General features: G+C 40.0%; 2 protein-coding genes across 2 annotated transcripts; both read left to right on the top strand.

Annotated features, from left to right (window-relative positions):
• Positions 1-1,299: 1,299 nt before the first annotated feature.
• On the top strand, positions 1,300-2,191 carry LOC124021839 (zinc finger protein 239-like; the record flags this gene model as incomplete). Its single annotated transcript, XM_046336975.1, has 1 exon — positions 1,300-2,191. A coding segment is annotated over one exon (846 nt), but the record flags the coding sequence as incomplete, so codon positions are not given.
• A 7,196-nt stretch (positions 2,192-9,387) lies between these two features.
• Positions 9,388-18,281, top strand: LOC124021844 (zinc finger protein 3-like). The gene is made up of 2 exons (XM_046336981.1): positions 9,388-10,230; positions 16,791-18,281. The coding sequence occupies exons 1-2, from the start codon at positions 9,624-9,626 to the stop codon at positions 17,555-17,557; spliced, it is 1,374 nt and encodes a 457-aa protein (XP_046192937.1). The 5' UTR covers positions 9,388-9,623; the 3' UTR covers positions 17,558-18,281.
• Positions 18,282-22,960: the final 4,679 nt, after the last annotated feature.

Raw genomic sequence — 22,960 nt, 5'->3', positions numbered from 1 at the left:
TTCCAGATGATGTTCAGGAGGTGTCTGGTTACGTTCTGATGCTGTAGGGTTTACAGGCCCTGTGTGTTGTAGTATATCTCAGCATAGCTCTCTGGCTGAGCACCTGGGATTCTCTCAGCTGACTGTTGTGGATCTCTGGATGTCGTTCTGTTGGATGGGACCTGTGTGTGTTCCCTTGGATGCTACTGTAGTGTAACGGTCTCTCTGGTTGAACACCTGGGATTCTCTCAGCTGACTGTTCTGGATCTCTGGAGTATCTCTATATGGAATATGGAGTATTTCTATATGGGGTACTTCTATGTGGTGTATTTCTATATGGGGTATTTCTATATGGAATATGGAGTATTTCTATATGGAATATGGAGTATTTCTATATGGGGTACTTCTATGTGGTGTATTTCTATATGAGGTATTTCTATATGGAATATGGAGTATTTCTATATGGTGTATTTCTATATGGAATATGGTGTATTTCTATATGGTGTATTTCTATATGGGGCATTTCTATATGGAGTATTTCTATATGGAGTATTTCTATATGGAATATGGAGTATTTCTATATGGAGTATTTCTATATGGAATATGGAGTATTTCTATATGGAGTATTTCTATATGGAGTATTTCTATATGGTGTATTTCTATATTGTGTATTTCTATATGGAGTATTTCTATATGGTGTATTTCTATATGGTGTATTTCTATATGGAGTATTTCTATATGGTGTATTTCTATATGGAGTATTTCTATATGGAGTATTTCTATATTCCGAAATACACCTTTAATTCTCATGAATTTATATATGATTATATATGAAGACTAAATATTAAGATAAAACAAGATTATAAATAAAACATATTATTATAAATAGCTCTTTCTAAAGTACCCTTCATTGTAATTAATTAAGTTTACATGTGAGAATGGCCAATCTGAGAAAACAATTATTTCACTTTTACGATGGTGTGGAATCGCTTATGTATTAAAGCGATGATGTATAATGGTTCCATACAACTGCCTCCTCATAAGTGTTTTTGAAAATTATGGCCATCTTCTGAAACCTGACCTCAGGTTATTGGGGGGGGGGGGGTCTAGTCTGGATTAAACCTCATAGGAAGACAGTTTTATCATGTGGAGGTTTCATTCACGTCTCTGTTTAGTATTTAACTAAATAATCTGTTGTCTTTGACAGGAGAAAGACCACACTCTCACAACAGGAAGAGTCCCTCAGGGGAACCAGACCCAGAGATGCCAAATCCAGCCAGACGGCACCACTGCTCCCAGTGTGGAAAGCATTTTACCAAGTTACAGAACCTAAAACAGCATGAGAGGACACACAAAGGAGAAAAGCCTTTTCAATGCTCCCAGTGTGGAAAGGGTTTTAACCGGTTAGGGAGCCTGAAAGAACATACAATGATACACACAGGAAAGAAGCCTCACCACTGCTCCCAGTGTGGAAAGGGTTTTAACCGGTTAGGGAACCTGAAAAAGCATGAGAGAATACACTCTGGAATGAAGCCTTACCAGTGTTCCTATTGTGGAAAGAATTTTACTCAGTTAGAGAACCTGAAGGAACATGAACGGACACACACAGGGGAGAACCCCCACCATTGCTCTCAGTGTGGAAAGGCTTTTACCACGTCACGAAACCTTAAAGAGCATAAGACGAAACACACCGGAGAAAAGCCTTTCCACTGCTCCCTGTGTGGAAAGAATTTTACCCATTTAGGGAACCTGAAGAAACATGAGAGAATACATTCTGGATATCAGCCGTACCCCTGTTCCCACTGTGGAAGGAGTTTTAGGTGGTTAGGAACCTTAAAGCAACATGAGAGAATACACACGGGAGAGAAGCCTTTACAATGTTCCCAGTGTGGAAAGGGTTTTACCCAGTTAGGTAACCTAAAAGCTCATGAGAGGACACACTCAGGAGAAAAGCCTTTCCAATCTTCCCAGTGTGGAAAGAGTTTTACTGTGTTTGTGAGCCTAAAAGAGCATAAGAGAATACACACAGGAGAGAAGCCCTACCAATGCTCCCACTGTGGCAAGAGTTTTAGGGGGTTAGGGAACCAGAAAAAACACGAGAGGACACACACACAGGAGAAAAGCCTTACTAATTTTCTCAATGTGGAAAGAGTTATAACCAGTTAAGCACCTGAAATCACATGAAATAAAACATATAGGTGTGAAGCCTTGTGAAGCCTTTCCACTGCTTCCATTTTAGTTCCATTGCTATGATTTCCGCATATTTACACTTTCGGACATTTGGCCCATAGACTGGCCTGTAACTTGGAGAGGGTGGAGCTTTTGGTTCCGGTTCCGATCCCAGTTCTATCTCGTCTCTTAACACGTATGGATCCAGAACTTCATCAAGTGTTACCAACCCAGTAACTTACCCACGGATGTTATTGCACTCGCTTTGTCTAAGGGGTGCTAAAGCCTAGTTTACACGTGCTTCTACACCTGCATTGCTTGCTGTTTTGAGATATCAGCTGATGTACGAACAGGGCTATATAAATACATTTGATTTGATTTGATGGTCTGTAACCTGAATGAATGAATGTATGCATTTATGTGACAAATCAGTTCATGGACCTAGGTGTTGAATTCCCAGGGAGACGGCAACCTTACCTCGGTCCAGGGCCTTGACCTCTTGACCTCTTGGTCGGCCAGTCCAAGACGACTATTATTTGTTTAGATGGTGACGAAACGTAAACATGCCAAAATCATCATCAGTCTTCACCACCATCAACCTCACAATCATCATCCCCATGACAACCGAGGACAATGATAGCAGTTCCAGATCAGACTAGTTGGTCTTGACAGTGGGAAGTCCATCCTGTCTGACTGTGCCCACCCTTTTTACACCAGGGGTTCTTAAACCTTTTTCAGCCTGGGGCCCAAATTAAAAAAAATCTGTGTTTTCCTGGGACCCAAGCTTATTAAAATATGCAACTATGTGTAAAATATTGGTTGATTTCATTGCACTTTATGCCTTAAACAAATGTAAGATAAACAAAAACATGTAACAATGATATGAAATACCCATAAAAAGATTAATCATGTTTATTCTTAAAAAAAAACTCTTACATATCTGTCTAGGTTGGACCTGTTGTTGTTAAAATACAATAAATCATTTTCATTCTGAACTGGGAGTAAACTGATTGATCACATCACACAGATGAGTAACAGAACACACACACACACAGGCTCAGTTTTTGATAGTGCGACCCTAAGTAACAGTACAGATGAGAAATGATCAGGCCGTACATCTTACTGTGTAAAGTATTGTTGAAAAAAAAGTCTTAAGTAGGAACTGTTTCTGTTAAAATACAATAACTATTTGTATTATTCTGAACTGGAATAAACAGATCAAACCACACAGGTTGAAGTTTTCAATAAGCTTGTCTATTCTGGACTCCGGTTTTGACAGAGCAACACGGAGGTCATGCATGTGAACATGTGAACTTTCATGTGCCTTAATAACAGACTTGTATGCCATCTGTAAATACCAATACAATTGTTAAACTACGAGCCTAGTTGGTTTAGCCAACGGAAAAAGACAGGAACCTTCCCTCCTCTAGCCACGATTGGCTGAGATAAATGATGGGCTGGACATGCCGAGAGATGAGTTCGGATTGGTCTGTCGTGTAGCTTCTGTCTATAACATGAGCTGCTCAGTGTCTTTCTAATGTTTCTTATTTTCTCTCATGGTATTTCACTGAGGCCGATACGTAAAGCTTAATAAAGAGCAGTGTGGGAGTTTCTTATTATTTTCTCCATTGAAACAAAAGATCAGCTCATATGTGCAAGTGCCTTTTGAAGTTGTGATAGTGGCAAAATATGTATTTTGGATGTAGCGGTTGTTAGCTTGAATGCTAACGCTCATTGACATAGGTTGGTAGCAAAGCTAGCCAAAGAGCAAGTGCTTTTTAAGTTGTGATAGCGGTTGTTAGCTTGAATGCTAACGCTCATTGACATAGGCTGGTAGCAAAGCTAGCCAAAGAGCAAGTGCTTTTTAAGTTGTGATAGTGGTTGTTAGCTTGAATGCTAACGCTCATTGACATAGGCTGGTAGCAAAGCTAGCCAAAGAGCAAGTGCTTTTTAAGTTGTGATAGTGGTTGTTAGCTTGAATGCTAACGCTCATTGACATAGGCTGGTAGCAAAGCTAGCCAAAGAGCAAGTGCTTTTTAAGTTGTGATAGCGGTTGTTAGCTTGAATGCTAACGCTCATTGACATAGGCTGGTAGCAAAGCTAGCCAAAGAGCAAGTGCTTTTTAAGTTGTGATAGTGGTTGTTAGCTTGAATGCTAACGCTCATTGACATAGGCTGGTAGCAAAGCTAGCCAAAGAGCAAGTGCTTTTTAAGTTGTGATAGTGGTTGTTAGCTTGAATGCTAACGCTCATTGACATAGGCTGGTAGCAAAGCTAGCCAAAGAGCAAGTGCTTTTTAAGTTGTGATAGTGGTTGTTAGCTTGAATGCTAACGCTCATTGACATAGGCTGGTAGCAAAGCTAGCCAAAGAGCAAGTGCTTTTTAAGTTGTGATAGTGGTTGTTAGCTTGAATGCTAACGCTCATTGACATAGGCTGGTAGCAAAGCTAGCCAAAGAGCAAGTGCTTTTTAAGTTGTGATAGTGGTTGTTAGCTTGAATGCTAACGCTCATTGACAGGCTGGTAGCAAATCTAGCCAAAGAGCAAGTGCTTTTTAAGTTGATAGTGGTTGTTAGCTTGAATGCTAACGCTCATTGACATTGGTTAGCTTTTGCTACCATCCTAAGAGCAAGTGTTGTTGTTTTTTAAGTATAAAGCAATTGATTTGCGACGATGAAACAAACATTATACTAAGCAGGACTTTCAAATTAACCTTACAATTGTAATTCAAAAGTAGTGTGAAATGGACTCATAAGCAACCTGGAAATGGAGGCTATTTTTGCTGGCAGCCTATGAGAACTCCCCTGAGATTTACCCCCTGGGGAATTAGTGAATAACAGCGCAGATCTTAATGCTGCAATTTTTGTAATCACAAGAAAGGGGCCTATGTTGGAGGGGCCTATATTGGTGACCAAGAGTCGTGTTGGAGAATAATCAGAATTGGTTGGTAACATAGGTAAGATGTTTTATATTCATCATATGTTTGTAAGTTACTTCTCATCAGAATGTTATTTTTGTATAATACTGTGGCGGGGTTGCAGTATCTGTTCTATGTCAAGACTAAGTTGTTTGGGCCGGAGAGAGGGGAGAGGTCAAGCGTGTATCTCTTGGCTCCACAATGTCTGTGTGCCAGTCAGTGTGTCTCTGTGATCTTGTCAAGATAGGATGGATTTGATATATGGCTGTTGATATGGAGGATTGGTTTATGGTTCTGAGTTTGAGTAAAGAACATAGTTTAGGAGACAAAGCTGAACGATAAATTATGGCCAATGCTGTCTGGCTATGTGTGTCTTTGCTATAAAGGATCTCAGTTGCAATGTGTAAGGGACTCTCAGAGAATTCATTGATAGACACTGAATTGATCTGAGAGTCACAGGGTTGTGATAGAGCTCATATAATTAAAGATGGACTTTGTGATAACTAACTCTGACTTGTGTGTGGTTTGCTCTCATGATTTGGTAAATAGAGGAAATTTCCACGACAGTCGTCTGGCACACTGCTTAGGGTTTCTGCAACTTTAATAACTTATTTATAGCGTAGAATCATACAATATACTACTAATATTTAAAAAAACAGACAGAATATGGGCTGTTGTTGCTCACTTGACTGTTTTAGTTTATACCATTTTCAAATAAGTTTATAAAAGCATTTAAACATACATTACAGTTGTAAGTTGTTGTTCAACATCATGGGCATCCGCTTTTAGCTGAAAGATACAGTGGATTTCTGCTGTTGTGGGCCTTCAACCATCTGTCGGACTTTGTTGTTCACACAGGAGAGAGACATGACTATTGTGGATCCTCTGGGGAGACTCAACAACATCCTGATGCTGACGAGGCAGAGGAGAGTCTGTCCACATCAGAACGGCTCAAACACCAGCAGAGACCCAGAGGGAAGAAACCTCACCACTGCTCTGACTGTGGGAAGAGTTACTCAAGATTAGATTCACTAAAAGTACACCAGAGAATTCACACTGGAGAGAAATCGAATAGCTGTTATCAATGTGGGAAGAGTTTTACTACATCTAGCCAGCTGACTATACACCAGAGAAAACACACAGGAGAGAAACCTTACCACTGCGCTGACTGTGGAAAGAGTTTTGCTGTCTCAGGATATTTACAATCACATCAGAGAACACACACAGGAGAGAAGCCTTATAGCTGTCATACATGTGGGAAGAGTTTTGCTCACTCAAACACACTGATATCACACTTGAGAATACACACTGGAGAGAAATCTCATAGCTGCTCTCATTGTGGGAAGAGGTGCACATCTTCAGCAGCCCTTAAAATACATCAGAGAATCCATACAGGAGAGAAACCTTATAGCTGCGCTGACTGTGGGAAGTGTTTTGGTTTGTCAGGACATTTAAAATTACACCAGAGAACACACACAGGAGAGAAGCCTTATAGCTGTGATCAATGTGGGAAGAGTTTTGTTACATCTAGCTGTTGTGCTATACACCAGAGAACACACACAGGAGAGAAACCTTATCATTGCCCTGACTGTGGAAAGCATTTTGTTTCATCAGGATGTTTAAAATCACACCAGAGAACACACACAGGAGAGAAGTGTCATAGCTGTGATCAATGTGACAAGAGATACTCTGATAAAAGATCTCTGATTAAACATCAGAAAATTCATACATGAAGTAGTTTAAAAAAATGAAATAATATCATAATGTAGAATGTTTAACATTGTAGTATGAGTACTTTAATTAATGATGTCACAATGTAGAATGTTTAACATTGTAGTATGAGTACTTTAATTAATGATGTCACAATGTAGAATGTTTAACATTGTAGTATGTGTATTTTAATTAATGATGTCACAATGTAGAACCCTAAACGTTTGTCCCCTGATCAATTGATTTCAGCGTGATTTGGATATTAGCCTCATCAGGGGAAAACTCCAGGCTCTGAATTGAAAGAGTCCTATTTAATGTCATTAACAAAGAGTGATTGTCAAATAAAGCGTGACGCTTACATTGGCAACCCACTTAAATCAAAATGCACCACTTCAAACTGTAGCGAGCTGTTTTCTACAGGTTGTCCAGTGATGTACACTTCATTCCCAGATTCCATGTGTTTTTTAAACTGTTCTAAACGTACATGGAACCTCATCTCCCCTCTCTCACGCCATTGATTTCATATCGATAGGAATGATGATAAATAAGTGTTGCGTTTCTCTTAGTTTTGAGGACCCCTACATTTTAATGCATCACTCCCAAATGTAGCTGACTGTCTTCTACAGGTTGTTGTCTGAGGTAAAAGATATCTCCCATGTGTTTCTTAGTTGTGTTAGTTTCAACCACATGTGCAACCTGATTTCCCCCCTAATCATTATCAGTGATTTATTGCCAGTTGTTAAAGCAGTGTTTTTGGTGCAGTTTGGAAGGTGCTCGTTGACATTTTTTAAAAATAATATGATTACTGTTGTGTTTGTGTCGATCGTACATTTCCTGTTTAGTTTCACAAACTGTTTCTGCATATTGGTTAGGACACGTTAAAACTGTTTTGACATTGGGCTCTCCCACCTAGCAAAATGACATTGAAAAGACATGAAGACTATGCCCGAGGTCCAAACTACGTTCGGTTTTGGTTGAAAGTTGAAAATATGTATTTTTCAGGTCCTTGTTTCAACGACTTGAAAACAACATAATTCAACGTACTTGCAGCCTATGCACATGGATGCAATATATACAAAATTACTCTAAGAACAATTTTTATGAACAATCCTACATCACTTGATAGAATCATGTGTATGTTTAAGATAATGACTAAAGTATTCCACCCTGAAACCATATAATTTTATGAAATGTGTTAGAGTCATAATCCAATAATGTGTGTGACTAGACTTTTTAAGACTAGGCCATTGTGTTACTATTTCACAATATGAGCAGGGTATAGTTGAGCCATTCAAGGACAACTGAACTGTCGACTTGTGATAACGGTGAAACTAATAACTGGAAAGAGGCCTCCCCTCCCTAGGGAGGAGAAAAACTGTTAGAAATGGCTAGGCTTGCAGAAGATGATGAAACATGTTGCAGAAGTGTGATAAACAATGTATGTGAACTTCGGAAAAATACAGCCCACCTAAAGAGAGGTGGAGTTTCTACTGATGTGAGTTAATTTGTGTGTGGGTGCAAAGATTGTGTTCTCATTTTGAAATCAGAGCGCTCTCTGAATAAAGGACTGAGCTATTGCAGAATCTGAAACTTTGTCTTCTTCTTTATTAACCTGAAGCCTTACAACCTTCGGGAAATAGACAAAGCTTTGAGTAGAAGTTGAATTCAACCATTGACATCATCTTGTGACATCACTCCAATATTTCTTTACAACATTCTAGTTCTAGACATCCTTATTCCACTACTGAAGAAGTATGACTCAAATCACCTACTCATATTTTATTAATATAATATTTAATGTAAATATTATTCATATTTCAAACATTCAGCCTGAAAAAATATAAATGTTTAATAATTCCATTCCTCACTATTAATTAAAATGAATTATTGCCAATACATATTAACATTCTGTTTTGATATTTCATTTACATTTACATTTACATTTAAGTCATTTAGCAGACGCTCTTATCCAGAGCGACTTACAAATTGGTGCATTCACCTTATGACATCCAGTGGGACAGTCACTTAACAATAGTGCATCTAAAACTTAGGGGGGGTGGGGTGAGAGGGATTACTTAACCTATCCTAGGTATTCCTTAAAGAGGTGGGGTTTCAGGTGTCTCCGGAAGGTGGTGATTGACTCCGCTGTCCTGGCGGAGTCAATATTTGCATTTCATGTAACGTTTAGTAATCTTAATTATTTATGCAACCAACTGACAATTTTTGGAGGGTTCAAATTATATTGTTTACAAAGAATGGAATAAAACAAGCTTTTCCTTAGAATGATCATTAGTCTTTCAGTTTTTTTTGTTATTCTTTAGCAGAGAGTTTCACTGGAACTTTCTTTCTTTCAATATTATAATTGCAAACCAACATGAAGCATACAAACTTGGTAGTACAGAGTAAATCAATATGACGTTGCGAAATATTGCAGTTTACCCACACTGTTGTTACATTGGTGGGTAAAAACGAATGCTTCCTAACCGTTAACTTGTCTGAAAATAAAATATACATTTTACTCAACTGCGTTACCCACTCCAGTCAGCAGATGGCGGTCTGAGACTTTAAGGTGATGCTGTCAGTGTGACGTATAATGTAGTGGACGGAACTCTTCTTTCAACAGCAGCAACAGTTCGTCAGACACCTCGGTAGCTTACTAGACAACATAGACGAACCAATAAATCTCTTTAGACGCTTTCGTGTGTATTAGCCACTGTGTTTTAAACCCACATCTGTCGTCTAGTCCGTTATCCCATTTATTTTAAATGTTTACGTTGTTATTAGTCAGCTAGCTGGCTGGTTAAGTTAGCGTTAGTAGTTAGCGTTAGCCTAGCTAGCTAACATCCCCGACCATGAGTTCACTAAACTACTCTCGTCTTGCTAAAGACTGGACGGAGGAAGAAGCTTCCCCTCCAGCTACAGAAGAGGAGGTCTGCTGGACGGAGAAAGAAACTCTCGTTAAAGAGGAGAAGGAAGAGAAGGTTGTTACAATACAAAAACAAGTAGATGATGAGGCTGTTACAGTGAAAGAAGAAGAGAAAGACGTTTCAGTGAAAGAAGAGGATGTTACTGTAAAAGAAGAGGATGTTACTGTAAAAGAAGAGGGGGATGTTACTGTAAAAGAAGAGGAGGATGTTACTGTAAAAGAAGAGGAGGATGTTACTGTAAAAGAAGAGGAGGATGTTACTGTAAAAGAAGAGGAGGATGTTACTGTAAAGGAAGAGGAGGAAGATGCGTTCAGAGTGAAAGAGGAAGACGATGTTACAGTAAAAGAAGAGGAAGGTGCCGTTTTTGGAGTGAAATTGGAGGAGGAGGAGATGACTGTCACATCGAAAAAGGAGGAAGAAGAGGAAACTGGATATCTTGGCCCGGCTCCCCAAAGCCATCTTAAGGCATCCAGTATTGATGATGAAGTTAGCCGTGAGATGCTTTTGAGAAACCGGGCCCTGATTAACACTAGTAAGTACTGTCTTAAAAACAGAGGCACAAACTCTGCGGTTGTTGAACTGATGTTTGGTGTTAAAGGGGAAATCAGCAGTTGCTTCATCCATATTTGGACTTTTAAATGATTTATTTATTTATAGCCACATTGATTCTTGAATAATATAACACATGCCTCATGAGCTTAGTTCAACTGTTGTACCCCATCAGAACCCCAAATAAGCTTTTTTTACTCCAATGTTTAGAAACAATGTAAACCAACACTGTATAGCCTCAACATGGTTAAAACTATAATGTTGATATCATGGATGGTCAGTCCTTGCATCCATAGGTCTGTCTATGAATTTGAAAGTAGTTACATTTCTCCAGCCCCATCCATCTTATTACCAAAACAGTGGTGGAATTACAGCTGTGTTATTGGGTTGAACTGCAGATTGGTTGATAGGGCTTTTTTAAAGGGAACTAGCTAGGTTTTAAACAGCAACAAAATGGCTGCTCAGAGACTTAGTTTGGTAAACGGCTGAGGGATGGAGAAATGTAACCACTCTCACATTCATAGAGAAAGCTATTGGAGCAACCTTAACCCAAAACCTAGTGACCTCATCAAGAAGTTCAGACATCTTGGCGTAACAGTTATAAGGTGTTGGCTTGACAGTTGCTGGACTGAGATTGGAATCCTGCTCAGGGCCTCCCCCTGAATTCACTACACTATGAATACAAGGACTGGCCATCCATAAGGTGAAGATTATAGTTTTAACCAGATTTTGAGGCTCTACAGTGTTTGTTTACAAACAGTGGGGTTATACAAGTTTGTTTTGGTTTCTGATGGGGGAAATACAGTTGAATCATTTGAGGCATTTATAAGTTCTATTCTTCAGGAATCAATAGCTATTATGATGTCATAATGATATAATGTCTGACCCCATTTAGTCGACTGGTCGTTTTTTTTTCGGTCTAAAGGCTGTTGGTCGACCAAGATTATTATTATTTTAGTCAAACAGTCGCAAATATATACGTATGTACGTTCCGTCACTGTGGCGGCGATGTCGTCGATACATGAAGCCGTTGACTCGCGTGGTTAAACTCCTGAATGACACCGGATGAATCCCTGAACCTACTCCAGTCTGTGCTAATGGAACAGTCCTGTCGCTTAGCAACCGCTTCATTGGAACACTTCAGTATTGACCTGGTACTTCCTGTTTTGACTTATAAGCACGAATCAGGAGTATAGAGTTGTGTTCATGTTCACCAGAGGGAGGGTGAGGGAGGGGCTTTCTATGTGTCTCTGTGAGTGGAGTAAAAGTGATCTAGTGTTTCTTTTCCCTCTAGTCCCCCCCTGATCTTGTGTTCTGTCCTGTCGATGCTGAAAACCCAGCTAGATCATCTAGTGTTTCTTTCCCCTCTAGTCCCCCCCTGACCTTATTTTCTGTCCTGTCGATGCTGAAGACCCAGCTAGATGATCTAGTGTTTATTTTCCCTCTAGTCCCCCCCTGATCTTGTGTTCTGTCCTGTCGATGCTGAAAACCCAGCTAGAGGGATCATATTAGTGTTGTAGTCACCAGAGTCTCCTCCTCCTTTCCACAGAGGGATCATATTAGTGTTGTAGTCACCAGAGACTCCTCCTCCTTTCCACAGAGGGATCATATTAGTGTTGTAGTCACCAGAGACGACTCCTCCTTTCCACAGAGGGATCCTATTAGTGTTGTAGTCACCAGAGACGACTCGTCCTTTCCACAGAGGGATCATATTAGTGTTGGAGCCCAAACTGTTTGCACGCGACAAAGTTTTTATTTTTTTTCCATGAGAAGACTGATTTTTACAACACCGCTGTAGCTCTGACACCTTCCACCGCTGATGAGGAAGGCTGATATCTGTAGCTCTGAGGAAGGCTGATATCTGTAGCTCTGACACCTTTCACCGCTGATGAGGAAGGCTGATATCTGTAGCTCTGACACCTTTCACCGCTGATGAGGAAGGCTGATATCTGTAGCTCTGAGGAAGGCTGATATCTGTAGCTCTGTCACCTTTCACCGCTGATGAGGAAGGCTGATATCTGTAGCTCTGAGGAAGTCTGATATCTGTAGCTCTGACACCTTTCACCACTGATGAGGAAGGCTGATATCTGTAGCTCTGACTCCTTTCACCGCAGAGGAAGGCTGATCTGTATATTAGTGATGAGGAAGGCTGTATCTGTCACAACAGAGAGGAAGGCTGATATCTGTAGCTCTGAGGAAGGCTGATATCTGTAGCTCTGACACCTTTCACCGCTGATGAGGAATGCTGATATCTGTAGCTCTGAGGAAGGCTGATATCTGTAGCTCTGAGGAAGGCTGATATCTGTAGAGATGAGGAAAGCTGATATCTGTAGCTCTGACCTTTCACCGCTGATGAGGAAAACTGATTCTGTAGCTCTGACACCTTTCACCGCTGATGAGGAAGGCTGATATCTGTAGCTCTGACACCTTTCACCACTGATGAGGAAGGCTGATATCTGTAGCTCTGTCACCTTTCACCGCTGATGAGGAAGGCTGATATCTGTAGCTCTGTCACCTTTCACCGCTTATGAGGAAGGCTGATATCTGTAGCTGTGACACCTTTCACCGCTGATGAGGAAGGCTGATATCTGTAGCTCTGACACCTTTCACCGCTGATGAGGAAGGCTGATATCTGTAGCCTGACACCTTTCCATGAGAGGGATATCATATTGAGTGCTGATGAGGAAGGCTGATATCTGTAGCTCTGAGGAAGACTCTCTGACACCTCCTTTCCTGTAGCTCTGAGGAAGGCTGATATCTGTATTCTGACACCTTTCACCGTGTGATATCTGTAGCTCTGACACCTTTCACCGCTGATGAGGAAGGCTGATATCTGTAGCTCTGAGGAAGGCTGATATCTGTAGTTCTGACACCTTTCACCGCTGACGAGGAAGGCTGATATCTGTAGCTCTGACACCTTTCACCGCTGATGAGGAAGGCTGATATCTGTAGCTCTGACACCTTTCACCGCTGATGAGGAAGGCTGATATCTGTAGCTCTGACACCTTTCACCACTGATGAGGAAGGCTGATATCTGTACCTCTGAGGAAGGCTGATATCTGTAGTTCTGACACCTTTCACCGCTGATGAGGAAGGCTGATATCTGTAGCTCTGACACCTTTCACTGCTGATGAGGAAGGCTGATATCTGTAGCTCTGACACCTTTCACCGCTGATGAGGAAGGCTGATATCTGTAGCTCTGAGGAAGGCTGATATCTGTAGTTCTGACACCTTTCACCGCTGACGAGGAAGGCTGATATCTGTAGCTCTGTCACCTTATACCGCTGATGAGGAAAGCTGATATCTGTAGCTCTGTCACCTTTCACCGCTGATGAGGAAGGCTGATATCTGTAGCTCTGACACCTTTCACCACTGATGAGGAAGGCTGATATCTGTAGCTCTGTCACCTTTCACCGCTGATGAGGAAGGCTGATATCTGTAGCTCTGAGGAAGGCTGATATCTGTAGCTCTGTCACCTTTCACCACTGATGAGGAAGGCTGATATCTGTAGCTCTGACACCTTTCACCGCTGATGAGGAAGGCTGATATCTGTAGCTCTGACACCTTTCACCGCTGATGAGGAAGGCTGATATCTGTTGCTCTGAGGAAGGCTGATATCTGACACACCTTTCACCACTGATGAGGAAGGCTGATATCTGTAGCTCTGACACCTTTCACCGCTGATGAGGAAGGCTGATATCTGTAGCTCTGACACCTTTCACCACTGATGAGGAAGGCTGATATCTGTAGCTCTGACACCTTCCACCGCTGATGAGGAAGGCTGATATCTGTAGCTCTGACACCTTCCACCGCTGATGAGGAAGGCTGATATCTGTAGCTCTGACACCTTCCACCGCTGATGAGGAAGGCTGATATCTGTAGCTCTGACACCTTCCACCGCTGATGAGGAAGGCTGATATCTGTAGCTCTGACACCTTTCACCGCTGATGAGGAAGGCTGATATCTGTAGCTCTGACACCTTTCACCACTGATGAGGAAGGCTGATATCTGTAGCTCTGAGGAAGGCTGATATCTGTAGCTCTGTTATACTAATTACATTTTAAGTGGGTGTGTAGACGACAACTCCAAGGGGTTTTTGACTTGTCTCCTCCCCCCTCATCTACACTGATTTGGACTGGATTTAACAAGTGACATCGATAAGGATCATGTCTTTAACCTGGATTCACCTGGTCAGTCTGTCATGGAAAGAGCAGGTGTTCATAATGTTTTGTACACTCAGTGTTATTACTTCTAAATAAACTGCTGTTCACCATCTGGGACCATTCAGCAGTCTAGATTTACCAGGTTATTACTAAATAAACTGTTCACCATCTGGGACCATTCAACAGTCTAGATGTACCAGGTTATTACTAAATAAACTGTTCACCATCTGGGACCATTCAGCAGTCTAGATTTACCAGGTTATTACTAAATAAACTGTTCACCATCTGGGACCATTCAGCAGTCTAGATTTACCAGGTTATTACTAAATAAACTGTTCACCATCTGGGACCATTCAACAGTCTAGATTTGCCAGGTTATTACTAAATAAACTGTTCACCATCTGGGACCATTCAACAGTCTAGATTTACCAGGTTATTACTAAATCAACTGTTCACCATCTGGGACCATTCAACAGTCTAGATTTACCAGGTTATTACTAAATAAACTGTTCACCATCTGGGACCATTCAACAGTCTAGATTTACCAGGTTATTACTAAATAAACTGTTCACCATCTGGGACCATTCAACAGTCTAGATTTACCAGGTTATTACTAAATAAACTGTTCACCATCTGGGACCATTCAACAGTCTAGATTTACCAGGTTATTACTAAATCAACTGTTCACCATCTGGGACCATTCAACAGTCTAGATTTACCAGGTTATTACTAAATCAACTGTTCACCATCTGGGACCATTCAACAGTCTAGATTTGCCAGGTTATTACTAAATAAACTGTTCACCATCTGGGACCATTCAACAGTCTAGATTTACCAGGTTATTACTAAATCAACTGTTCACCATCTGGGACCATTCAACAGTCTAGATTTACCAGGTTATTACTAAATAAACTGTTCACCATCTGGGACCATTCAACAGTCTAGATTTACCAGGTTATTACTAAATAAACTGTTCACCATCTGGGACCATTCAACAGTCTAGATTTACCAGGTTATTACTAAATAAACTGATCACCATCTGGGACCATTCAACAGTCTAGATTTACCAGGTTATTACTAAATAAACTGTTCACCATCTGGGACCATTCAACAGTCTAGATTTACCAGGTTATTACTAAATCAACTGTTCACCATCTGGGACCATTCAACAGTCTAGATTTACCAGGTTATTACTAAATAAACTGTTCACCATCTGGGACCATTCAACAGTCTAGATTTACCAGGTTATTACTAAATAAACTGTTCACCATCTGGGACCATTCAACAGTCTAGATTTACCAGGTTATTACTAAATAAACTGTTCACCATCTGGGACCATTCAACAGTCTAGATTTACCAGGTTATTACTAAATAAACTGTTCACCATCTGGGACCATTCAACAGTCTAGATTTACCAGGTTATTACTAAATAAACTGTTCACCATCTGGGACCATTCAACAGTCTAGATTTACCAGGTTATTACTAAATAAACTGTTCACCATCTGGGACCATTCAACAGTCTAGATTTACCAGGTTATTACTTTTTGGAGTTGATGATTTCTTGAGCCGCTAAGATATTTAGTTTTGATAGTTGCAAAATACCTATTTTGAATGCACTAGTTGTTAGCTTGCATGCTAATGCTCATTGACATGCTGGTAGCAAAGCAAACCAAAGAGCATTTTACTGATTGAAGTTGAAGTGTTTTTTAAGTAGAAAGCAGCTGATTTGCGACGATGGCACAAACATTATATTAAGCAGGACGTTCAAACGAGCCTTACAATTATAATCCAAAGTAGTGAGAAATGCTCTCATAAGCAACCTGGAAACGGAGGATATTTTTGCTGTCAGCCTATGAGGACTCCCCTGAGTTTCCCCCCCATGAGGGTGAATTAGTGAATAGCGACAGAGTTTAATGTGAGTTTCCTTGAGTAGCACTCCCAATATTGCTCAGAAAATGTGTGGTAATATACAGAATACATTGTGGAAAAACTAAAATCTTCGCTAACCATTTTTGCATCCATGCAGATATACTACATCCATAACTAGTGGTTTCTGTATTAGCAGGGAGGAGTTTCTGCAATCAAATTGTGTGTGCATCGCCCCCGTGAGGCAATTATAGCACAGAAAGGGGACTATATTCTAGCCTAGAGGTTTTTTTCCGATTTACTACTAAAGTGAAAAAAATAACACAAAATATGACTGTTGTTGATCACTGACTGTCATATTAAGATAATTGTCAATTAAGTTTATCAAAGCATTTAAATATTCATTATAGGTTGTTGTTCAACATCCTGGGCATCACCTTTTAGCTGAAAGATACAGTGGATTTCTGCTGTTGTGGGCCTTTAACCATCTGTCTGACTTTGTTGTTCACACAGGAGAGAGACGGGACTATAGTGGATCCTCTGGGGAGCCTCAACAACATCATGAAGCGGACGAGGCAGAGAAGAGTCTCTTCACATCAGAACACCTCAAGAAACACCAGCGGAAACCCACAGGGAAGAAACTTCACCACTGCTCTGACTGCGGGAAGAGTTACTCAAGATTAGATTCACTAAAAGTACACCAGAGAATTCACACAGGCGATACAGCTCATTGCTCTGACTGTGGGAAGAAATTCACCTCTTCAGCAGACCTAAAAAGACATGAGAGAATCCATACAGGTGAGAAACCTTATAGCTGTGAACAATGTGGGAAGAGATTTACGCACTCAAGCTGCCTGAAGGTACATCAGAGAACACACACAGGAGAGAAACCTTTTAGCTGTGATGAATGTGAGAAGAGATTTGTTACATCTAGCCGTCTGACTATACACCAGAGAACACACACAGGAGAGAAACCTTATAGCTGTGAGCAATGTGGGAAACGTTTTAATGTTCGAAGCGGCCTGAAAACACACCAGACAACACACACAGGGGAGAAATCTTTTAGTTGCTCTGACTGCGGGAAGACCTTTTCAAAATTATATACATTAAAATTACACCGGACAATTCACACTGGGGAGAAACTTTATAGCTGTAATCAATGTAGGAAGAGCTTTAATCACTCAAGCTTGCTGAAGGTACATCAGAGAACACACAAAGGAGAGAAATCTTTTATAGCTGTGATCAATGTGGGAAGAGATGTGTTACATCTAGCAGTCTGACTATACACCAGAGAACACACATAGGAGGCATATCGTACAGCTGTGATCAATGTGGGAAAATGCTTACATCTAGCAGTCTGACTGTTCACTAGCAGACACAGGAGGGAACCCTCGTAGCTGTAATCAATGTGGGAAGAGTTTTACTCAGCCAAACGTCCTGCTATCACACCAGAGAACACAGGAGAGACACCTCGTAGCTGTAATCAATGTGGGAAGAGTTTTACTCAGCCAAACATCCTGATATCACACCAGAGAACACAGGAGAGACACCTCGTAGCTGTAATCAATGTGGGAAGAGTTTTACTCAGCCAAACGTCCTGCTATCACACCAGAGAACACAGGAGAGACACCTCGTAGCTGTGATCGATGTGGAAAGAGTTTTACTCAGCCAAACGTCCTGCTATCACACCAGAGAACACAGGAGAGACACCTCGTAGCTGTAATCAATGTGGGAAGAGTTTTACTCAGCCAAACGTCCTGCTATCACACCAGAGAACACAGGAGAGACACCTCGTAGCTGTGATCGATGTGGAAAGAGTTTTACTCAGCCAAACGTCCTGCTATCACACCAGAGAACACAGGAGAGACACCTCGTAGCTGTGATCGATGTGGAAAGAGTTTTACTCAGCCAAACGTCCTGCTATCACACCAGAGAACACAGGAGAGACACCTCGTAGCTGTAATCAATGTGGGAAGAGTTTTACTCAGCCAAACGTCCTGCTATCACACCAGAGAACACAGAAGAGACACCTCGTAGCTGTAATCAATGTGGGAAGAGTTTTACTCAGCCAAACGTCCTGCTATCACACCAGAGAACACAGAAGAGACACCTCGTAGCTGTAATCAATGTGGGAAGAGTTTTACTCAGCCAAACGTCCTGCTATCACACCAGAGAACACAGGAGAGACACCTCGTAGCTGTGATCGATGTGGGAAGAGTTTTACTCAGCCAAACGTCCTGCTATCACACCAGAGAACACAGGAGAGACACCTCGTAGCTGTGATCGATGTGGAAAGAGAGACGCTGGTAAAAGACCGCTGATTAAACATCAGATATAATACATATATGAAGGAGTTGTTTCATGACATCAATACGATGATGTCACAATGTAGAATGTTTTAACATTGTAGTTGGAGTATTTTAATGATGTCACAATGTAGAATGTTTTAACATTGTAGAAGGAGTATTTTAATGATGTCATAATGTAGAATGCTTTAACATTGTAGTAGGAGTATTTTAACGATGTCACAATGTAGAATGCTTTAACATTGTAGGAGTGTTCTAATGATGTCATAATGTAGAACCCTAAACGTTTGTCTCCTGTTCTATTGATTTCAACATGATATGGATATTAGCCTCAGGGGGAAAATCCAGGCTCTGAATTGAAAGAGTACTATTTATGTGATTAACAAAAAGTGTTGCCTTACATTTATCTCGTCGGTGATCCACTTGAATCAAAATGCATCACTTCAAAATGTAGCTAGCTATTTTCTACAAATTGTCCTCTAACCAGGGATGTACACATTATTCCCATATTCCGTGTGGAGTTTGAGCTGTTCGTTTTAACGGGATGAGAAACCTCATCTCCGCCCTCTCGCACAATTGATTTCAACTTGATATTGAAATGAGTGATGACAAAAATGTGTTGCGCTTCTCTTCGTTTTAGCGACCCCTAAATTTAAATGCATCACTCTAAAATGTAGCTGACTGTCTTCTGCAGGTTGTCCTTTAACCAGTGAGGTAAAATATATCTCCCATTTCCATGTTTTGTTTAATAGTTGTGTTAGTTTTAACAGCACGTACAACCTGATTTCCCCCCTAATCGATATCAGTGATTTATTGTTGTTGTTTTTGGTGTAATCATAATTATTTAGCCAACCAACTGACATTTTTTTTGTTTACAACGTAGTTTTTGTTTACAACGTAGTAAAACTAACTTATATTTCTGGTTGGATATTACATCCTATTCTTACTATTTTAATCAATGTCTTTTCCTTAGAATGATCATTAGTCTTTCAGCTTGTTATTCTATAGTTTTAATGTCATTTCCTTAGAATGATCATTAGTCTTACAGCTTGTTATTCTATAGTTTTAATGTCATTTCCTTAGAATGATCATTAGTCTTTCAGCTTGTTATTCTATAGTTTTAATGTCTTTTCCTTAGAATGATCATTAGTCTTTCAGCTTGTTATTCTATAGTTTTAATGTCATTTCCTTAGAATGATCATTAGTCTTTCAGCTTGTTATTCTATAGTTTTAATGTCTTTTCCTTAGAATGATCATTAGTCTTTCAGCTTGTTATTCTATAGTTTTAATGTCTTTTCCTTAGAATGATCATTAGTCTTTCAGCTTGTTATTCTATAGTTTTAATGTCTTTTTTCCTTAAAATGTCTCAATTAGTCTTTCAGCTTGTTATTCTATAGTTTTAATGTCTTTTCCTTAGAATGATCATTAGTCTTTCAGCTTGTTATTCTATAGTTTTAATGTCATTTCCTTAGAATGATCATTAGTCTTTCAGCTTGTTATTCTATAGTTTTAATGTCTTTTCCTTAGAATGATCATTAGTCTTTCAGCTTGTTATTCTATAGTTTTAATGTCTTTTCCTTAGAATGATCATTAGTCTTTCAGCTTGTTATTCTATAGTTTTAATGTCATTTCCTTAGAATGATCATTAGTCTTTCAGCTTGTTATTCTATAGTTTTAATGTCATTTCCTTAGAATGATCATTAGTCTTTCAGCTTGTTATTCTATAGTTTTAATGTCTTTTCCTTAGAATGATCATTAGTCTTTCAGCTTGTTATTCTATAGTTTTAATGTCTTTTCCTTAGAATGATCATTAGTCTTTCAGCTTGTTATTCTATAGTTTTAATGTCTTTTCCTTAAAATGATCATTAGTCTTTCAGCTTGTTATTCTATAGTTTTAATGTCTTTTCCTTAGAATGATCATTAGTCTTTCAGCTTGTTATTCTATAGTTTTAATGTCATTTCCTTAGAATGATCATTAGTCTTTCAGCTTGTTATTCTATAGTTTTAATGTCTTTTCCTTAGAATGATCATTAGTCTTTCAGCTTGTTATTCTATAGTTTTAATGTCTTTTCCTTAGAATGATCATTAGTCTTTCAGCTTGTTATTCTATAGTTTTAATGTCTTTTCCTTATGATCATTAGTCTTTCAGCTTGTTATTCTATAGTTTTAATGTCTTTTCCTTAGAATGATCATTAGTCTTTCAGCTTGTTATTCTATAGTTTTAATGTCTTTTCCTTAGAATGATCATTAGTCTTTCAGCTTGTTATTCTATAGTTTTAATGTCATTTCCTTAGAATGATCATTAGTCTTTCAGCTTGTTATTCTATAGTTCCAATGTCATTTCCTTAGAATGATCATTAGTCTTTCAGGTTTTATTGTTATTCCTAATGTTTGTTGTGGTGTAAATATTTAGTGTAGTTTTTATTTTCATCGTTTTTATTTGTGTATTTTTTTTACCTTCCTGTGAAGCGCATTGTGTTGCATCCATGTCTGAAATGTGCTGTATCAATAAAGCTTGATTTGAACATATTGTAAAACAAATGAACCCAACCACCGACCAATCAACAGACTCAGTCAAAACCCATGATGAAATATGTGCAAAAGCAACACAAATCTTGGTCCATCTCAGTATGAAAAACAGTATCAATTCAGTATATCTTCCACTATGTCTAAATAAATAGTACACGGTATGCCAGTTTACTATCTCTTTTCAACCAACCCAGTACATTCTTGTTGAACATTTTGAAATTGTAGTGTAATATAGAAATACTCATCAACTGGATGAGTCACCATTTAGTTTGGAATCCAACCATTATGTAACGTAAACTCACTCACTTTTGGACATTGCCTTGGTCCTGGTCCGTACAATTGACCTTATTTTAGCGCCCCCAAAAAACGTAATACTTCCAGGTCAACTGTAAATCAAATCAAATCCAATTTGATTTGTCACATACACATGGTTAGCAGATGTTAATGCGAGTGTAGCGAAATGCTTGTGCTTCTAGTTCCGACAATGCAGTGATAACCAACAAGTAATCTAACTAACAATTCCAAAACTACTGTCTTATACACAGTGTAAGGGGATAAAGAATATGTACATAAGGATATATGAATGAGTGATGGTACAGAGCGGCAGAGGCAAGATATAGTAGATGGTATCGAGTACAGTATATACATATGAGATGAGTATGTAAACAAAGTGGCATAGTTAAAGTGGCTAGTGATACATGTATTACATAAGGATGCAGTAGATGATATAGAGTACAGTATATACAGTGCCTTGTGAAAGTATTCGGCCCCCTTGAACTTTGTGACCTTTTTCCACATTTCAGGCTTCAAACATAAAGATATAAAACTGTATTTTTTTGTGAAGAATCAACAACAAGTGGGACACAATCATAAAGTGGAACGACATTTATTGGATATTTCAAACTTTTTTAACAAATCAAAAACTGAAAAATTGGGCATATGAGATGAATAATGTAGTGTATGTAAATATTATATTAGGTAGTATTGTTTAAAGTGGCTAGTGATATATTTTACATCATTTCCCATCAATTCCCATTATTAAAGTGGCTGGAGTTGAGTCAGTGTGTTGGCAGCAGCCACTCAATGTTAGTGGTGGCTGTTTAACAGTCTGATGGCCTTGAGATAGAAGCTGTTTTTCAGTCTCTCGGTCCCAGCTTTGATGCACCTGTACTGACCTCGCCTTCTGGATGATAGCGGGGTGAACAGGCAGTGGCTCGGGTGGTTGTTGTCCTTGATGATCTTTATGACCTTCCTGTGACATCGGGTGGTGTGGTGTAGGTGTCCTGGAGGGCAGGTAGTTTGCCCCCGGTGATGTGTTGTGCAGACCTCACTACCCTCTGGAGAGCCTTACGGTTGTGGGCGGAGCAGTTGCCGTACCAGGCGGTGATACAGCCCGACAGGATGCTCTCGATTGTGCATCTGTAGAAGAATGTAATATGAATACCACTGTAAAAGCACAATTTCTTCCCTTTCAAAACCAAATCAAAAGAGGAGACCTCAACGCCGCCTGTTTTTGCATGATTTACGTGACGGAGCTTCGCCGGGCCTTTAAAAAAAATGGCAGGTGGGGAGTGAAGGCTACGAAGTGATCGTGAAAGGGGGGAACCCTGGCGACCCAGGCGGCTCCAACAGCAGTGAACACCGCTATTCCAGCAGCATCGACCCCGTCCCCTGTGTGCTGTCCCAACCCCGTCCCCTGTGTGCTGTCACAACCCCGTCCCCAGTGTGCTGTCCCACCTGCTAGCAGGTCTCCCCAACCCCGTCCCCTGTGTGCTGTCACAACCCCGTCCCCAGTGTGTTGTCACAACCCCGTCCCCAGTGTGCTGTCCCACCTGCTAGCCGGTCTCC

Source organism: Oncorhynchus gorbuscha, unplaced genomic scaffold, assembly GCF_021184085.1.
Source record: "Oncorhynchus gorbuscha isolate QuinsamMale2020 ecotype Even-year unplaced genomic scaffold, OgorEven_v1.0 Un_scaffold_1234, whole genome shotgun sequence".
In the NCBI taxonomy this organism is placed as follows: Eukaryota; Metazoa; Chordata; class Actinopteri; order Salmoniformes; family Salmonidae; genus Oncorhynchus; species Oncorhynchus gorbuscha.
Note: the sequence above shows the minus strand (reverse complement) of the source record. Positions and strands in the feature narration are given on the sequence as shown.